The sequence below is a fragment of the Pantherophis guttatus genome, chromosome 2 (assembly GCF_059756535.1).
Source record: "Pantherophis guttatus breed Tessera chromosome 2, ASM5975653v1, whole genome shotgun sequence".
NCBI classification, from domain to species: domain Eukaryota; kingdom Metazoa; phylum Chordata; class Lepidosauria; order Squamata; family Colubridae; genus Pantherophis; species Pantherophis guttatus.
The window spans coordinates 111,244,950-111,262,244 of NC_142064.1; the positions used below are offsets into that span (position 1 = coordinate 111,244,950).

Below are 17,295 nucleotides of genomic sequence, written 5' to 3' on the forward strand. Positions count from 1 at the left end.
AGGCCCCCACCCCCTGGGAGTCTGACAACCAATCAGGATACTCTTTTGGGGCCCCAAGAAATGCAGAGCCAGAGAGAGCATAAAAACCCAAGGATTTACTGTATCTGCCCCTTTTCTGTTCAGGAACTCAAGCCATGTGATCCTGTCCACCATTAAACCATCTTTCCAAGCAGTCTCCATGTTTCCAGTGTCTGTTTTCCCCACTTGGAGCAGAACCTAGAAGGATGTTTCTTCCAATACAAGAAAACTGATGGCACCCTAGGACATAGCGTCTACCAAAGACACGCACAAATCAATAAACGCACACTCACACCATCATCCTTCGCAAATAAATTCAGTGCAAAAACTTTAATTACTAGAACTAAATGTCTATCAGATGTTTAGTTCTAGATTGATTTGTATCAATATGGCCTTTCAGTACTAATACAAGGATACAAATAATGAATGTGGTGGTAAATTTTAATTGCTATGACACAAAAATATGTACTCAGACGACACACTATTTAATGAAAGATGAAATGTTTGTATTAAAAGAAAATTTAATTTTTTTTAAAAAAAAATAAAGACTTCAGGCATCTGCTGGCGGGTGTTGGGGCTGCTTTTTGCCTGGATATCCTCCAAAATATTTCATTCTTGCGCAGGTGGGAGGGGGGCGCTTCCCACACGTGACCCCCGAAAATCTTGCCGTGGACTGCGTGCCAAACACCTCAACGACCCTCAGAACAGGGGGCTAAAACAATATGGTCGCGTTGTGGGCCAAGCATACCCTAAAGTAGGGGTCCCTAATCAACATTGGGCCGCGTAAGAGTCCGGCTGCTGCGCGCGGCCCCACTCGGATCGCGTTGTCACGGGCAGAGCACGCGCTTGCCCCGCCCACAAAATCATCCCCTTTCCCCCCTCCCGGCCGCCAACCCAGAAAGGTTGGGAACTGTGTCCTAAAGCCATGGTGAGCTAGGCTTTGCTTATGCCGCAAACTGAAAGCCATCTGTCGCAGCCGTTTAAAGCGGTGACGTTCGAGCCTTATTTGACACCTTGCGCTTCCTGTCGCAGGGGGACGAGGGTCGTGTGATTTTTATTTTTCGAGGCCGGAAACATCTGGATTTTCAGCAGCCCTTAGCCAGTCTATTTTATAGACGAGAGATCCCGGTCTGGGAACAGACTGCAGCCGGCCTTCATAGGCGGAGAAAAGGCGTGCAAAATCGCCCGGCCGCCGCGGCAATGCAGCCGAGTTGATGAGTGGCAGCAACAGCTGCCAATCAAGTTGCCAGTTCTTTCCCCAGGTCTTGTTGCCGGCGGGGCGAAAGGGGCGTGCGCCGGAGGAGGCGGGGCTGGCCTCAAGCCTTTACCCACACAGCGAATTCGCCCGCCACCGTCAATTCCTCCGCCATTGGTCCGGTGCCTGCTTTCTCCAGCTTCCGGCGTTCCTGGCTTGGTAAGTTGAAGGCTTCGAATGTCACTCACTTTTCCAGAATCGGGTGCCGGAGTGGAGGGAAAGCCACCCTTAGACTTTCGTGGTTGGCGTGGCAGATTTGTAAGAGTCTGAATTCCATAGTCAATACCGCAGTGGAATTTGTACCCCGCGAATGACCTCCTCTGCCACATGGGCGTTTTTCCATTCCTCCGGCGGTGGAGTTGCCACTCTTCGCAGAGACGGATAATGCCAACTCTTTCCCTGCCTTTCACAATCCCGCAGCTTTTCCACCAGACACGATGTTCCCAGCAAGACTGGTCGGAGAAATGCGGAGTCGATTGATTTTATAAGTTGAGATTCTAGGCAGCCAGCCAATTCCTCGGAGAAAGAGAGGTGGAAGTGAGAAAATGTAGGATGAACTTTATTTTGGGCAAGTTGACATCTCCCACTTTAAAAAACTATCATCATAGAGGATTCAGATGCTCAGTGGCTGTGGTCACCGTCCATTGACAAATTGAGTTCTTTCTTAGATGAATTTATTAGTGTTTTACGACTGATGAAGTGTAGTTTAAGGATACAGTATAGTAATTCATACTAAAGTGTCAGGTGCGAAGAATCAGAATCACTGGTTCTAGTTAAGGTTTATTGCTCAAGCCTATTGCTGTTGCTCTACTGCCCGAGGTCAGCACTAAATTGGCACTACATAAGAATTAATGGAATTTCGGTTGGGTAGGAATTTACTTGGATGCATGTGGGAACTACAGTAAGGATTCCAGACTGATTCCTCTTCTATAAGAAGTTTGTTATGGCATATATCAAAATTTATCTAGCTCTGATCACCACTGATCTGGTCTGCTGCAACACACTGTCTTTGGAGATGACCTGCAGGCAACAGGTGGTACAAAATGCAATGGCTTGACTCCTAGTGGGTTAACTAGTAAGCCAGGTGTTGAAGCTAATGATTGACAAAAGGCTTACATGCCCATTCAGAGAGCTGATTGTTAGCTTTAAAACTGCTTATGAAGCTTCTCTACACTGTGTGCACAATTAGTAGGCAAGTTGTATTTTTGAGGATTAATTTTATTATTGAATAACTACAGTGCTCAGTCAATCCAAAATGTTAATAAACCTCAAATATTTAAGGAAGTAAAAGTGAGCTTTTGGCTTTCTTACAGGAATATGTGTACACAATTATTGGGCAACTATTGGTGTGCAAAATTATGCAACTAAATAAAAAAAAAATTTCCCCTGTATCACTCATTTATTTTCATCTGTTAAGGTGAAAATAAAAAAACAACTTAAAATTTACAAATCAACATTTCTGACATTTCAAAAAAAATATCGGTGACCGATATAACCCCTCTTCTTTTCAATAACAGGCATAAACCTTCCATTCATGGGCGGGTTTTTCAAGCATTATGTTTAGTTTTGAGTCAATAAATCCTGTTGTAGCTATGCTGGTCTGGTTCTTGCCTACTGAAGCCCACTATACAATAACTTGTATTAATTCTGTGCATCTTACAATATCATAAAAAGAGAATATAAAACATTTTAACATTTTGATTTGTATGTAGTCATCTTGAGTCCCATCAGGATTGGGATGATTTATGTTTTATAAATATTGTAAAATAAGCAGGGTGGATTTGATTTAAATCACAATTTAAATCATGATTTAAATCACTAGTAAAAAGGCTTGATTTAAATCAACTCGATTTAAATCATAATTTTTAGAGAGCAACTGTCATCTCTGCTACTCCTTTGACCCACTGTTGACTCACCGATAGTCCCAGTGTTGCAGAATATATAGTCCCAGTGTTGCAGAATATACAGCCCCATGCTACATAACTAAGCTCCATTTCATGCTGAATAAACTAAATTATTTATGTATCTTAAATAGAAAACTATCTTACGATAGATTTTTACCCCAAAAGTTTTTTATTAAAATAAATTCGATAAAAATCAAAAAAATCCGATTTAAATCAAAAATATCTGATTTAAATTTAAAAAATCTGATTTTTTTGATTTTTTTTTTTAAAAATCATTGATTTTTATCCACCCTGAAAATAAGTATGGTTAGGCAAATGTAGGCTCAGATATTTCTTTTATTGCTCAAGAGCAGAAAAGGTTAAAGTTGTCATTTTTAATTTGTTCAGCAGCAGCAGAAAGGTGAATCTAGAGCATATTTTACTTGAGTTCTGTAAGGGTTGAATTAAAATATTTGACAAAAAAATATTTAAATCAAATTTTCTGATTGTTAATTAATCAAATACATGTATATGCTAACTGATTATTGTAATGGAAAATAGTCAACGATTTAGTGGTAAATAAAGCTTTTGTCAGCCCTGGAGGCCATCTTTTCTTTGGATCTTCAGGGCTGCCACACTTAGTGCTGTGGGAAAGTGGGAGAGGGGTTGCATGGAGTTGGTAGAGTTATTTAGCTGTAATAACATTCTTTTCTCTGAGAGTCAAGGACTTTCAGCCTGCACCTGTAGTGGCGTGACTGGGAGGCATCTCCAGTTGGGACAATGGATTTATTGGACCATGTGATGAACATGTGGGTGCAGGGGAAGGGACTTTGACTTTCTTTTGGGTGGGTAAAACCCGGGAGCTTTCATATTCAGGTTTTCCCAGATGTGCCAATATGTCATCTCTAATAAAATGGATCTTAGAGGAACTGCCTGCCTTGGAGTCTTACTTGGTTAGGGGTGTTACTTGGAACCCTGATAGCTTTGGTATGACCTAGGAAGGTAACTTAAAATCTTATTTAGGCAGCCAATGTTCAGCTACCCTGTAATATTTGTTTATACAGGAGATAGTTGCCCAACCACTGAAGCCAAAATTTCAGCTACCAGCCAATGGCAGCAATGGCCTACTTTCAGCAGTGTGGCTATTTCCTCTTCATTTAGGCATTGTTCATACCCCAAGCCATTCTAGAAACAAAATAATGATCTAGTTCCTTTGCACCTAGGAAATTGCACCCCTCCACATGCAGCATTTGTACCAATTTTGCACTGACACGCTGCCCCATCTACTTACAATATTAACTTCTTGGATTACCAAGTCAATTTTCTTTTGGTTCTTTGATGCAACTCAAATTGCACAACTTCCATTTTGCAAATTGTGAACTTAGATCTCTGCGAGGCTTGGGAGTTGACCACTCTCTCATTATTGTTATCCCACTTTAGAAAATCTTGATTGCCCTAGTTAAGCAATATATACCATATATTTCTCTCACCCTGCCTTTCAGCCTCTGGGATCAAGTAAACCATTAGTCTTTCCTCTTTATGTCAAGACATATACTACATTGCAATTCATAATGATTTCCTAGCAATTAGAGAAAATAAACTAGAATGGAAGGTCAACTGTCAAAAGATTGAACAGATTATTTCAAATAGAATATATTAAATGTTGTTGCTGTATAGTGTTAGCTAATGCTTCTGGCAATATAGTGTTCTTCCCAGGTTTCATTTTCAGATACCTTCATGTATCCGGGTAACAGTTATTCCTTTCTCCACTTCTCTCCTGCTCTCTGATCAAAAATGCCACCTTTGCTTTATTGCCTTCATAAATGGGTGGTCCTTCCTTTTTTAGGTCTATATTATTTCTACTCCCCACAGTATTCCATTGTGACTTAGAGCAATTCAGCAAGTCATGCTAGAAGTTCACTTGCCAACCATTTTAGTACAATGCAGGCTATCTTAGACAAAGTCTTATTAAATTATAGAATAGAATAGAATAGAATAGAATAGAATAGAATAGAATAGAATAGAATAGAATAGAATAGAATAGAATAGAATTCTTTATTGGCCAAGTGTGATTGGATACACAAGGAATTTGTCTTGGTGCATACGCTCTCGCTGTATATAAAAGAAAAGATACATTCGTCAAGAATCATAAGGTACGGAACTTCCGGTGGCTCCTCAGGCGTCGGTGGTCGCTCCTTTGGGAGCGCTAGCCCCGTGACTTTGTTAAGCCGCTAGAACAGCGAAATTAGCTGTCTAGCGGCTTGGAAACTTTTCCCTCGGGAAAAGAGGGGAAAGACAGCACCTGGGTGAGGGTAGAGCTCCCCAAGAGCTCCAGGAACAATCCTGGAGCTCGAAGGGTAAGAGCTCCCCAGGAACCTGGTAGAGCTCCGAATCCGGGACGTGTCTGCTTCATGCAGAACAAGATGCTGCGACCATCCCTGCAAGCAACTTTGTAACAACATTTGGACTAAAGCACGCAGAGCAAAGACAGGAGACATTATAACTGCAAGTAACAAATTTTAACTCCAGCTGAATACTGTTTCTTTCTGGGTCTGATGAGAACGGGAACAAGTTGAAAGAAAATGGTGCTGGCTTGTTAAGGGCATGGAAAGTGAAAGTTAAAGAAAAAAGTGCTTGTTAACTTGTTAAAGCTGTCAGCCCCGTTTAACTCTAATGGACGTTGCTTTAAAGAATTAAGACTCTGGGACTAAAAGAATAAAGTTTTGACTTACTAATAAGCCATATTATTGCTTAAAGATCAAGAGTAAAATATTTATTTATTTATTTATTTATTTATTACATGTATTTATATGCCGCCATTCTCCCGAAGGACTCAGGGCGGTGAACACAAGTTAAGAAACAAGTACAATAAAATCATAATTTAATCCAAATAATTAATTAGTAGTAAATAATAAAGCCCGGAATCAGTCTCAGCCTATTTGTTTGAAAAGCCAAGTCTTCAAGTTCCGACGGAAGGAGCGGAGATCAGGAGCCGTCCGGAGCTCAGTAGGTAATTCATTCCAGAGGGTGGGAGCACCCACAGAGAACGCCCTACCCCTGGGCACAGCAAGGTGACATTGGCTCGCCGTCGGAACCCTGAGGAGAGCAGCCCTATGTGAGCGAACAGGATGGTGAGAGGTAGGCAGGAGAAGGTCATGCAAATATCCCAGACCTAAGTCATGAAGGGCCTTATAGGTGAGGACTAGCACCTTGAAGCGGACCTGGAGAACCACTGGTAACCAGTGCAGCTCACGCAGGAGAGGTGTTATATGGGAGTAACGAGGGGCTCCCATAACAACCCGTGCAGCTGCATTCTGGATCAGCTGGAGTCTCCGGATGCATCTCAGGGGCAGGCCCATGTAGAGGGAATTGCAGTAATCCAAGCGGGAAGTAACCAGGGCATGAGTGACTGTGCGAAGGTCATCTCGGTCCAGGAAAGGGCGCAACTGGCGCACCAGGCGAACCTGTGCGAAGGCCCCCCTGGTCACAGTCGTTAGATGGTCTTCTAGGGATAGCCGAGCATCCAGGAGGACACCCAAGTTGCGAGTCCTATCAACGGGTGCAAGTTTTTCCCCATCTATCAAAAGTGATGGAGCCTCTGAAACCCGAGATGCCGGCATCCACAGCCACTCAGTCTTAGAGGGATTGATTTTGAGTCTGTTTCTGCCCATCCAGGCCCGTACCTCCTCCAGGCAACGGGACATCATGGAAAGGGCATCTCTGGGGTGGTCTGGGGTGGAGATGTATAATTGGGTATCATCAGCATATTGATGATATCTCACCCCAAAGCCACGAATGATCTCACCCAGTGGCTTCATATAGATGTTAAAGAGCAGGGGGGAGAGAACCGACCTCTGAGGCACCCCACAATTAAGGGGCCTCGGGGTGGATCTCTGCCCTCCCACCCAGACAAACTGAAAGCGACCCGAGAGGTAGGAGGAAAACCACTGTAAGACAGTGCCTCCCACCCCTAACCCCACAAGTTGCTGCAGTAGGATACCATGGTCGATGGTATCAAAAGCCGCTGAGAGGACCGGGATGGAGGAACAACCCCCATCCCGAGCCCGCCAGAGATCATTCACCAGAGCGACCAATGCCGTTTCCGTGCTGTGACCGTGTCGGAAGCCTGATTGGTACGTGTCAAGGTATTCCGTTTCCTCCAGGAATTGTGGGAGCTGTTGAGCCACTACAGTCTCAACAAACTTCGCAATGAAGTGAAGGTTGGAGACGGGATGATAGTTATTAAGTGAGTCTGGATCCAGGGAAGGCTTCTTGAGGAGAGATCGAACCACCGCCTCCTTAAGAGAGGTGGGGAAGTTCCCCTCTCTCAACGAAGCATTGACAATTGCCTGGATCCAGTCTCTAGTCACCTCTCTGGCAGCCGAAACCAACCAGGAGGGACAAGGGTCCAATAAGCAAGTGGAGGAACTAAGTTTGCCCACAATCCTGTCCACTTCCTTGACAGAAACAGGGTCAAACTCAATCCAGATATTATTCTCAAGACCCACCCTAGTCTTCCGATTGGATTCTGCCCAGTCAGAGTCCAGTCCGATCCGGATCTGAGTGATTTTATCATGCAGAAACTGTACAAAATCCTCAGCTCTGCCCTGCAAAGGGTCTTCCCTCGCTCCCTGATTGAGGAGAGAGCGGGTCACACGAAACAGGGCCGCTGGGCGGTTTTTTGCAGATGCAATGAGGGCGGCGAAGTAGTGACATTTCACCGCTTCCATCGCCACTAGATAAAACCTAATATGGGTTCTTAACTGTGTTCGGTCAGATTCAGATCGGGAGGACTTCCAACTCTCCTCTAAGCGTCTTTTCCGAAGTTTCATTTCCTGGAGCTCCATGGAAAACCAAGGAGCAATCCGGGATCTGCGTCGGGTTACAGGCCGCAAAGGTGCGATTCTGTCCAAGGCGTCAGTAGCCACCCGTTCCCAGGATGCCACCAGAGCCTCAGCTGAATCGCAGGATTGAGAGGGGGGGAATGTCCCAAGCTCCTTCAAGAACCTTTCTGGGTCCATCAGGCGCCTAGGGCAGAACCATTTTATGGGTCCCGTCTCCCAGCGGCAGGGGTTGGCAGATTGAAAGTCTAGTCTAAGGAGGGAATGGTCAGTCCATGACAGGGGAGTGATGGAAAGTTCCCCCTTACCATGACCATTTATCCACTGCCCAGAGAGAAAAACCAGGTCGAGTGTGTGTCCTCCCCTATGAGTTGGGCCCTGAATAAGCTGAGTCAGGTCCATGGCTGCCATGGAGGCCATGAACTCCCGGATTGTCTCAGATGACTCACCAATCGAAGGCAGATTAAAATCTCCCACAACTAAAAGGCTGGGGAGTTCAAGTGCCACCTCAGACAAGACATCGAGCAATGTGGGCAGGGCTGTGGCAACATAGCTGGGGGATAGGTATGTGACCAACAAGCCCGACTGAACTCCAGGGTCCCACTTCAATAGAAGAGACTCACACCTGCCTATCTGAGGGACAGTGACCTCCCTAGGACTCAGACTTTCTCTAACAACTACTGCCACCTCCCCACCCCTTCCCTGGTGTCGCGGCTGGTGCAGGACACGAAAGCCTGAGAGGCATAAATCAGAGAGAGGGATTCCCCCCTCTTGCCCCAACCAGGTCTCTGTGATACAGGCCAGGTCCGCACCCTCCTCATCAATAAGATCTCGTATGAGGAGAGCCTTATTCATCACGGACCTGGCATTCACATAGACGGAAACCAGGGTCCTTCGCTCTCATATCCCCAGGAAAGCAGGGTGAGCAGGAGATATGGGAGCAAGTCACCATCCGAATGCATCTGGTGTGATGCTCCCCACCCCACTTCGATTTCTTCTGCCCCTTCCCACCATCACAGGTATAGCTTGTCCCATTTACTGACTTAGTGGGCTGCTTGTTGAAAATTACAATTTGGGAATGACTTCAAAGCAGACAAAAACAGGCATTCCAAAAAGTGCTGGAAGTTTTCCTGCTCAAACTCCAAACTCCTGGGGCACTGCTAGCCCCAGTGGATACACAAGCACAAGCACAAATGCAAACACAAGTATTGACATTGGAAACACTTCAGGGTGCCTTAAAGGTACAAGCCTCTGAATTGCAAGAAAAAATCACATCTGCATTTAAAGATGTCTCTGAGGAAATGGCAGCAATTAAGGACCTAATCCAAACCCGTAATCAAGAAATAAGAGAAGACATTGTGGAAGCATTTCAGGGTTTGGTGGGTCATGTTACATCGTTGGAGGAAAAGGTTGAAGAAATTAATCAATCTAATGTGAATTTGGAGGTTAAAGTGGATGAAGCTCAAATCAAGATCGACAAGACAGAGGCAGAACTTATAATGACAGAATATAGGGCAATGGAATTTGCTTTGAGGGTAAGAGGCTTAAAAGAAAATAATCAGGAAAATTTGAAAGAGATTTTTGCAGAAGCTCTTGCACAGTTAACTGTAGAGTGTAACTGGCAAATTGATAAAATTTATCATGTTAATTCATGGATTGCCAGGCAAAGACAACTACCAAGAGATATTGTGATCTACTTTGTTACCAGGAAGATAAGAAATGGGATCCTACAAGCTTCTTACAAAAATAAACTACAAGTGGCAGGACAGGAGGTTGCAGTATTCAAGGAAATTCCCCCTAAAATGTTGAGAGCTAAAAAAGACTATGCATTTCTAGTGGATGAATTGAGAAATCGTCAGATACAGTATAGATGGAAGATTCCAGCTGGATTGGTGGTGAATTATTCAGGAGAACGATATCGTCTCAATACAATTTGGAAGGCAAGAGATTTTTATGTCAATGTACTAAAGGCTGGATACCCACCATCTCCAGGAGCCAGAAAAAGAAAAGAAGCAGGAGATGCTAGAAAGGAAGTCTTGCAAGCACAAGCCCAGGGAGAGGCTTGGAGTACCCAAGAAGAATTAGTGCAACTTTCGGGGGCTGTGCAAGCCTTGGAGTTATTTGAAAAAACAGAAGAAGCCCAAGAACAAAGACAAACATGAGCGGCAACTAAACAAAAGGAACAAGAATTAAAGATGCAACAAACCCAGATAACAACCCAAGGAAGTACAAACATAAATACAGAAGCTGGGGGGGGGGGGGGCCAAGACCGAAGAAGAAATTCCAGGAGGATTTCCAGTTGGTGCTCAAAAGGCTTCAGGGGGCCAAAGATGGCAACTAGATTTTTAACTTGGAATGTTAATGGCTTAAACTCACCGCAAAAAAGGAAGAAAATATTTCATTATTTAAAACAATTTAAAAATGATGTAATTTGTTTGCAAGAAACACATATTAAGGCAAATGATCAAAAATATTTGATAAATGTGAGACTGGGAACACATTTTGTGGCATCTGCGCCAGAGAAGAAAAATGGTATAGTTATATATCTAAAGAAAGACTTAATTGCTAAATTAATTGAAGCAGACCTGCAAGGTAGATACATTGCAATTGAATTATTAATCGAAGGAAAGAAAGTACTTTTAGTGGGAATATATGCACCCGATCAACAACAAGACAGATTTTACAAGTTGCTACATACAAAATTGATAAACTGGGACTATAAATCTTGTATAATGTTGGGTGACTGGAATGGAGTATTGGATACTAGAATGGACAAGAAGAGACTTTTGCAAAATACTCAAATGCGAGCAAGATTGCCTAAATCCTTTTTTGACATGATGGAGGATATGGAGCTGAGAGACATTTGGCGTGAACGGAATTTTAAAGAACAAGACTTTACATTTTTCTCAGATAGGCACCAATCTTTTTCTAGAATTGATTTTATATTAATTACAAATGATTTTTTTTCTAGGGTGAAGAAGACGAAGATATGTCCAAGAACTCTAACAGATCATAATCCGGTGTGGATGGAATTGGAACATGGAGAGGTGTCTAAGAGATCTTGGCGCTTAAACGAAAATTTATTTAGATATGAGGGAAATGTGAGAGAATGTAAAAAATTAATGAAAGAATTCTTTGTTTTAAATATGCATAAGGAAACATCCATGGAAATGGTTTGGGATGCAAGCAAAGCATATATGAGAGGTGTCTTAATAAATTTGAATAATGCATATAGATGTAGACGGGGAAAAACAGAGGGAATTAGAAGAGGAAATGAAGAAGAAAGAGCAGGTGCTAATAAATAACCCAGATGATAAGAAAACAAAAGAAGCAATTATTTTATTGCGAGGGCAGTTTAATATGTTGATATCAGATCAGGTTGCAACTAATTTGCAATATGCGAAACATAATACCTTTTGTAATGCAAATAAGCCAGGTAGATGGTTAGCATCTATGTTGAGGAAAAAACAAAAGTCTTGTACTATAGAGAAAATAGACTATAAGGGTAAAGAGGTGTATCAACAAAATATGATTAAAAAGGCTTTTTTAGATTTTTATACGAGATTAAATACTGATGATAAAATACAAGGTATAGATATAGATAGATATCTGGAGAAGGAGAATATTCTTACAGTCACAGATGAGCAAAGGGAAAGATTGAATCAACCAATATCCGAGGAGGAAATTCTACTGGCAATTAAGCAGTTAAAAGTTGGTAAGGCCCCTGGTACAGACAGATTGACAGCGGTTTATTACAAAAATTTACAATTGGAAATGGTAGAACCCCTTAGGGAATTATTTACTAGAATACAATTGGGAGGAGGGGTACCACCATCTTGGAGAACAGCCTTCATTTCTCTGATTCCGAAAGAAGATCAATATCATACCCAGCCAAAAAATTATAGGCCAATATCATTACTTAATACAGATTATAAGATTTTTGCTAAAATATTAGCAAATAGGTTAATGTCAGTTATGCAACAAATGATCCATAATGATCAATCTGGTTTTATACATGGGAGACAAATGAAAAATAATGTAAGGCAAATTGTTAATATATTGGAGTATTTGGAAAGGAACAACCAAGTCCCTGCGGTGCTTATATTTTTGGATGCAGAAAAAGTGTTTGATCGATTGAACTGGCAATTTTTATTGAAAATGGTGCAGAGGTTGCAGTTTGGAGAATGTTTTACAAAATCTATTAAGGCAATATATCAGGAACAGACAGCGCAAATAATAATTAATGGTAGTTTAACAGAAACTTTTAAAATAGAAAAAGGAACAAGACAGGGTTGTCCCCTGTCCCCATTACTGTTTATTTTAACGTTGGAATTATTGTTGAACAAAATACGTGACTCTGATAAGATATGGGGAATTAAGATTAGGCATTATGACTATAGATTACGAGCATTTGCAGACGACTTGGTTGTAACCTTAACTCATCCAGTGAAATCAGCTACAGGTTTAATGGAAATAATTAATCACTATGGTCAAGTATCTGGGTTTAAAATAAATATTGGGAAAACAAAGATGATAACTAAAAATATGACAACAAATCAAAAAGAAGAATTAGAAAGAGTAACAGGATGTGAGATAGTTAAAAAGGTTAAATATTTAGGAGTTTATATTACAACTTCAAATGGGAAATTATATAAGTATAATTATGAATCGTTATGGCATAAAATACAGACAGAGATGGATAATTGGAAAAAATTACAACTGTCTTTGTTGGGTAGAATAGCAGTAGTAAAAATGAATGTTTTGCCTAAGTTTTTATTCCTTTTTCAAATGATACCAATACTTAAAAAGGATGCGAACTTGGAAGAATGGCAGAAGGGCATTAATAATTTTGTTTGGGCAGGGAAGAAACCAAGGGTTAAACTAAAAATAATGCAAGATATATGTGAAAGAGGAGGTTTGAAAATGCCCAACCTAAAATTACATTATGAAGCTGTTTTATCAGCAATTAGTGATTGGATTAATTTAACAAATGAAAGAATATTGAATATAGAAGGATATGATTTGGTTTTCGGCTGGCATGCTTATTTAGTGTATGACAAGAAGGTTGATAGGACTTTTAAAAGTCATATATTAAGGAATGCTTTATTGCATGTCTGGAAGAAATATAAATATAAAAATGACAAGATACCTATATGGCAGTACCCAGATATGCGATAGAGAATATAAGTATAGAACAAAGACAGGATGTAATTACATATAAAGAGGCTACTTCCTTTACGAAACAGGGGGGAGGAGCTGGTTGGAGGTGAGCAACGGCTGTAAGGAGCTCTCCCAAAACCAAATTAGGTTTTTCTTTTTTAACGTTTTTAAAGTATTTTTATATTTTTAATTCATTTTTAATCTATTTTTAATTTATACTGGACTTTTACAAAGCACATATAGTGTGGCTACTGTTTGTTTTAGACATATTTTAACAACACTACAACCTGCATTCCTGGCTTAGGCTACTCCTGTGACTTCTCCTTGCAAGGCCTGAAATTCGGATTACCGGACTTGTTGACAAACCTCAGTGGAGGCCCCTAACCTCGGAGGGGATTTTGAGCTGTTTGTTTTTGGAACGAGTACAGTAAGGAACTGGCTGGCTGCAGACACTCCCGGTAGGCCTGCTTTTAATGAAACTCTATCAGCTTTTTAGTCTCTTTCTCCCACATATTTCCCTTGTGAAATAATTTAAACAATTTAAACAATTCTGAAAATAGATGATAGCAAAGAAGTGGGAGTAAAAGACAAGCCGTTGTTTGGAAAGGAGATTGGTTTTTACCTCTGTGGTGCCTCGGCTGAGACCATCATTAAGGCCTACCTTAACTACGATTGCTGAGGGAGGATAAATTGTTGCGATATTTAATTTCTCTGGGAGATACTGGATCAACTATCTACCAGAATGGGAAAGAAAAGTAAGAGGCAGAGAGCTTGCTCTCTCTCCCCAAAATCTATGACAGAACTTAATTACTCCAAGCCTCTTAAACAGCTTAAATTGGATGACTTTATGGAGAGGTGTAATCCAGAACCCCAATCTGAACTTCGAACTTTGTCTCTGTCGACTGTATCATTGGGAGAGGGAGATACAGAAGGGGAGTTTTCTTCCCGGATTTCAGATTCAAACTCCCCTGCTAGAATGGGTGATTTTTCAAGCTCTATCCCCTCTCCTACTCCTAGCTGCTTAAAAGAAGTTCCGACATATTCAGACCTCAGAGAGATGGTCTGTACTCAGAGTATGTTAACTGCGCACACAGTAGATTCAATATATGACTTACTGACATCGATCAAAAGAGACATCGAGAGGATCTTCCAATTCTTAAATGGCCCTCACTCTGCAGCTAAGGAGGGTGAGATTGCACACCGTCCTGAGGCACGGAGAGAGTGGGAGGGTGTAAGACCTCAACCCAAACAACAAAGCATTGCAAGTACTGATGCTAACCCTCATCAAGGAAGAAGGTTGTTACAGAAACAAATCGCTTTAAGGATAAGGAAAATCCCATGCAATAGAGGACAATGGACTTCAAAGGAAAGGATAACCCTTTCACTTGCACAGCTATTGAAATCTGATCCTTTATTAATAGATCTACTCAGATATGAAAAACTTCCCCAGCATAGCAATTGTGTCCGACTAATACTGCATTTTGACAGCAATACTATACTGAACACTGTAATGAAAAGAAAAGGATCCCTGCTCAGATTTGAAGCCATTCCTACAAGAGTCTTCTCGAGTGGCCCTATTAAACCGCTTTTACAAGGACTTAACCAAACATCAAAAATGGTACCCAGGAACCACTCTGCTACCTCCAGGGTCTTTCCTCCAGAATCCAGAGAAACTATGGAGGCAGGTCAGATCAGGGAGGTCCCACATATGAAGGCAAGCACCGACAAACCAGAGGATGCTATAATCAGCGAATTTGTCTCCTTGTCTCCAAAGGAGCAAAGGTCGATGTTAATTGAATTTGATTTATTAAGATCTTCGCTAGCACAAGCGTGTAGTTCAACGAGAAGGCTATCCAAGTCGGAAGAACGGGGAAAGCATGTGCAGACAAGGCCTAAAGTCGTTAAGTCCGTCCAGCGGGATAGAAGGGAAGGCAAAAGTCTTTTCAAAGAAACAAGGACCATGAACGTAGCGGCAGAAGTTCACCCTCCCCCAACAGTGCAACTGCCCTCACCTGTCTCATCTTCCTTAAGAACGGAGGAGGTACTTCTGCAACAAACAGAGGCCACTTTTGACTCCTTTGGCACTCCAGAGAAGGCGGTGGGAGTAATTCCGGACCCCGCCACCAGAAGGGTGGAGGAAGAGACACAAGGAGTAGTGCCTCGGGGTGACTGACTAAACAACAAATGGCCAACAACTAGGGTATCTTATATCCCTAGCCTTTCCCTCCTGTCCTGGAATATAGCGGGCTGGAAAGGCATTGCAAACCGGATGGATTTTATAAAATTGATTTCAACACATCATCTTATCCTCCTTCAAGAAACCTGGCTGACTACTAATGATCCACAGATCAGTTTACCGGGTTTTGCCTCATGGCATAAACCGGCAGGCAAAGTCAATTTAAGAGGGAGGGCAATTGGGGGCTTAACCACGTTGGTCAAAAGGGATACAGGATGGAAGGGTGAAGAAATTTCTTTAGATCCTCAATTCCAATATATTCTGCCTATTAGATGTACATTCAGGGGGATGGACTTAATCTTAATTAATGTATATATTGCTCCATTTTCATTCCACCTTTTAGGAAGGGATTTGTGGGATGAATTAGATTCAGTATTAGCTACCTTAAAGGGACGCTTTCCCCAAGCAAAAATTATATTAGCTGGAGATACTAATGCAAGACTAGGTCCCTCAATGAAGAGCTATGCTAACCGAGGCCTGGTACCAACTGGTTACTTATATAATGAGTTCACTTGGTCCTCAATGGACAAGAGGACCAATAAATATGCCCAGAGGTTAATTTCCCTGCTGTTTATGAATGATATGCAAGTACTTAGTGGCTCGAGTGATGGCTATATATATCCCTATACTTTCTCGTCCAACAAAACCTCAACCTCTATCGATTATATCTGCACTTCCTCTAGTTTAGTACACCATTTTTCAGAAGTAAGAGCTATATTTAGAGAGGAAAGTGACCACTTTCCCATCACGGCTCTGGTTTCATTCTCTTCAGAAGTTAGGCCTCATTCAAGAGAGGAAATTGACACCTTAGCAAACGCCCGGGTTTATAACTATAAAAGGCTATATTGGCACAGACTTGATGTCAAATCTGTCACCACTTATTTGGGCTCAGACGAAGCCAGACACCTAGCAAGGGAAATCTCCCAATCTAAGCCCGGAGACAACACCCCAATGCCAGCTTATACAGAGCTAACTTCTACTCTTAGGAACTTAATGATCCAGAACGATAGAAAAGTAGATGGGATCTCTAGAAAGTGGTTTGATGATGATTGCCATAACTTGAGGTCAAATCTAAGAGCCGCAGTTAAGAAAGTTAACCGATCCAGACAGGATGGTGATTATTCAAATATGGTTCAACTCAGGAGAGCATACAAATCCCTACTGAAAAACAAGAAAAGTAGCTATAACACCAGGATGTGGAAAGAGGTAGAAATGGCAGCAAAATCCCAATTCCCTATGATCTTTTGGCATAAGATAGCCGGTATATTAAAACAACGTTCCCCATTTATGGACACTGATATATCAGCAGTAAAATGGGAGAAGCACTATCTTGCTTTATTTGATGGTAACAATACAACAAATGTCTTGCAATTGGATATCCTCCAGCAAGAATTAAGGAAATGTCCGGAATGGACACCAGTTACCCCTACCGAAGTTAAGCATATAATTCAATCCTTAAAAGCCGGGAAGGCCCCTGGAGAGGACTTGTTGCCTCCTGAACTCTTTAGGTCCAACATTGATTTTTGGGTACCGGTGCTGGTAGCACTGTTTACTTATATCGATAAAGTAGGGATAATCCCTGAAGGGTGGAGGTTAGCTATAGTTTTTCCAATTTTTAAGAAAGGTGACAGAGCTGCCCCATCCAACTACCGACCCATCAGTCTTCTTAATATAATTTCAAAAATGTATACGAAACATCTCCTAAATAAAATAGAGGACTGGTGCTTGGATAAGGAAATTCTGGCAAATGAGCAGGCAGGTTTTAGATCAGGTAGGTCTACCATAGACAATTGTTTTGTCCTTTCCCACTTAATTAATCAATACAAGACCCAGGGGAAAAAGCTGTATACCGCCTTTATTGACCTTACTGCTGCTTTTGATTCTATAGATAGGAACCACTTG

At 41.8% G+C, this 17,295-nt stretch overlaps 2 protein-coding genes across 6 annotated transcripts in view; one reads left to right on the forward strand and one right to left on the reverse strand.

The window, feature by feature from the left end:
- The first annotated feature begins 697 nt into the window (after nt 1-697).
- Nucleotides 698-17,295, forward strand: part of HACL2 (2-hydroxyacyl-CoA lyase 2) — a 52,326-nt gene continuing 35,728 nt past the window's right edge. For 2 of the 5 annotated variants that reach the window (XM_034437823.2, XM_034437826.2), the window contains exon 1: nt 698-1,432. The gene's annotated coding sequence lies outside the window, so the exon portion shown is untranslated. Of the gene's footprint in view, nt 1,433-13,461; nt 13,616-17,295 lie in introns of those variants that run through there. The other 3 variants (XM_060683438.2, XM_034437825.3, XM_087888500.1) reach the window with 3 other exon arrangements.
- On the reverse strand, nt 1,123-8,908 carry LOC148115258 (uncharacterized). The gene is made up of 2 exons (XM_087885139.1): nt 7,746-8,908; nt 1,123-1,725 (listed from the first exon to the last, which is right to left on the reverse strand). The coding sequence occupies exons 1-2, from the start codon at nt 8,850-8,852 to the stop codon at nt 1,123-1,125; spliced, it is 1,710 nt and encodes a 569-aa protein (XP_087741265.1). The 5' UTR covers nt 8,853-8,908.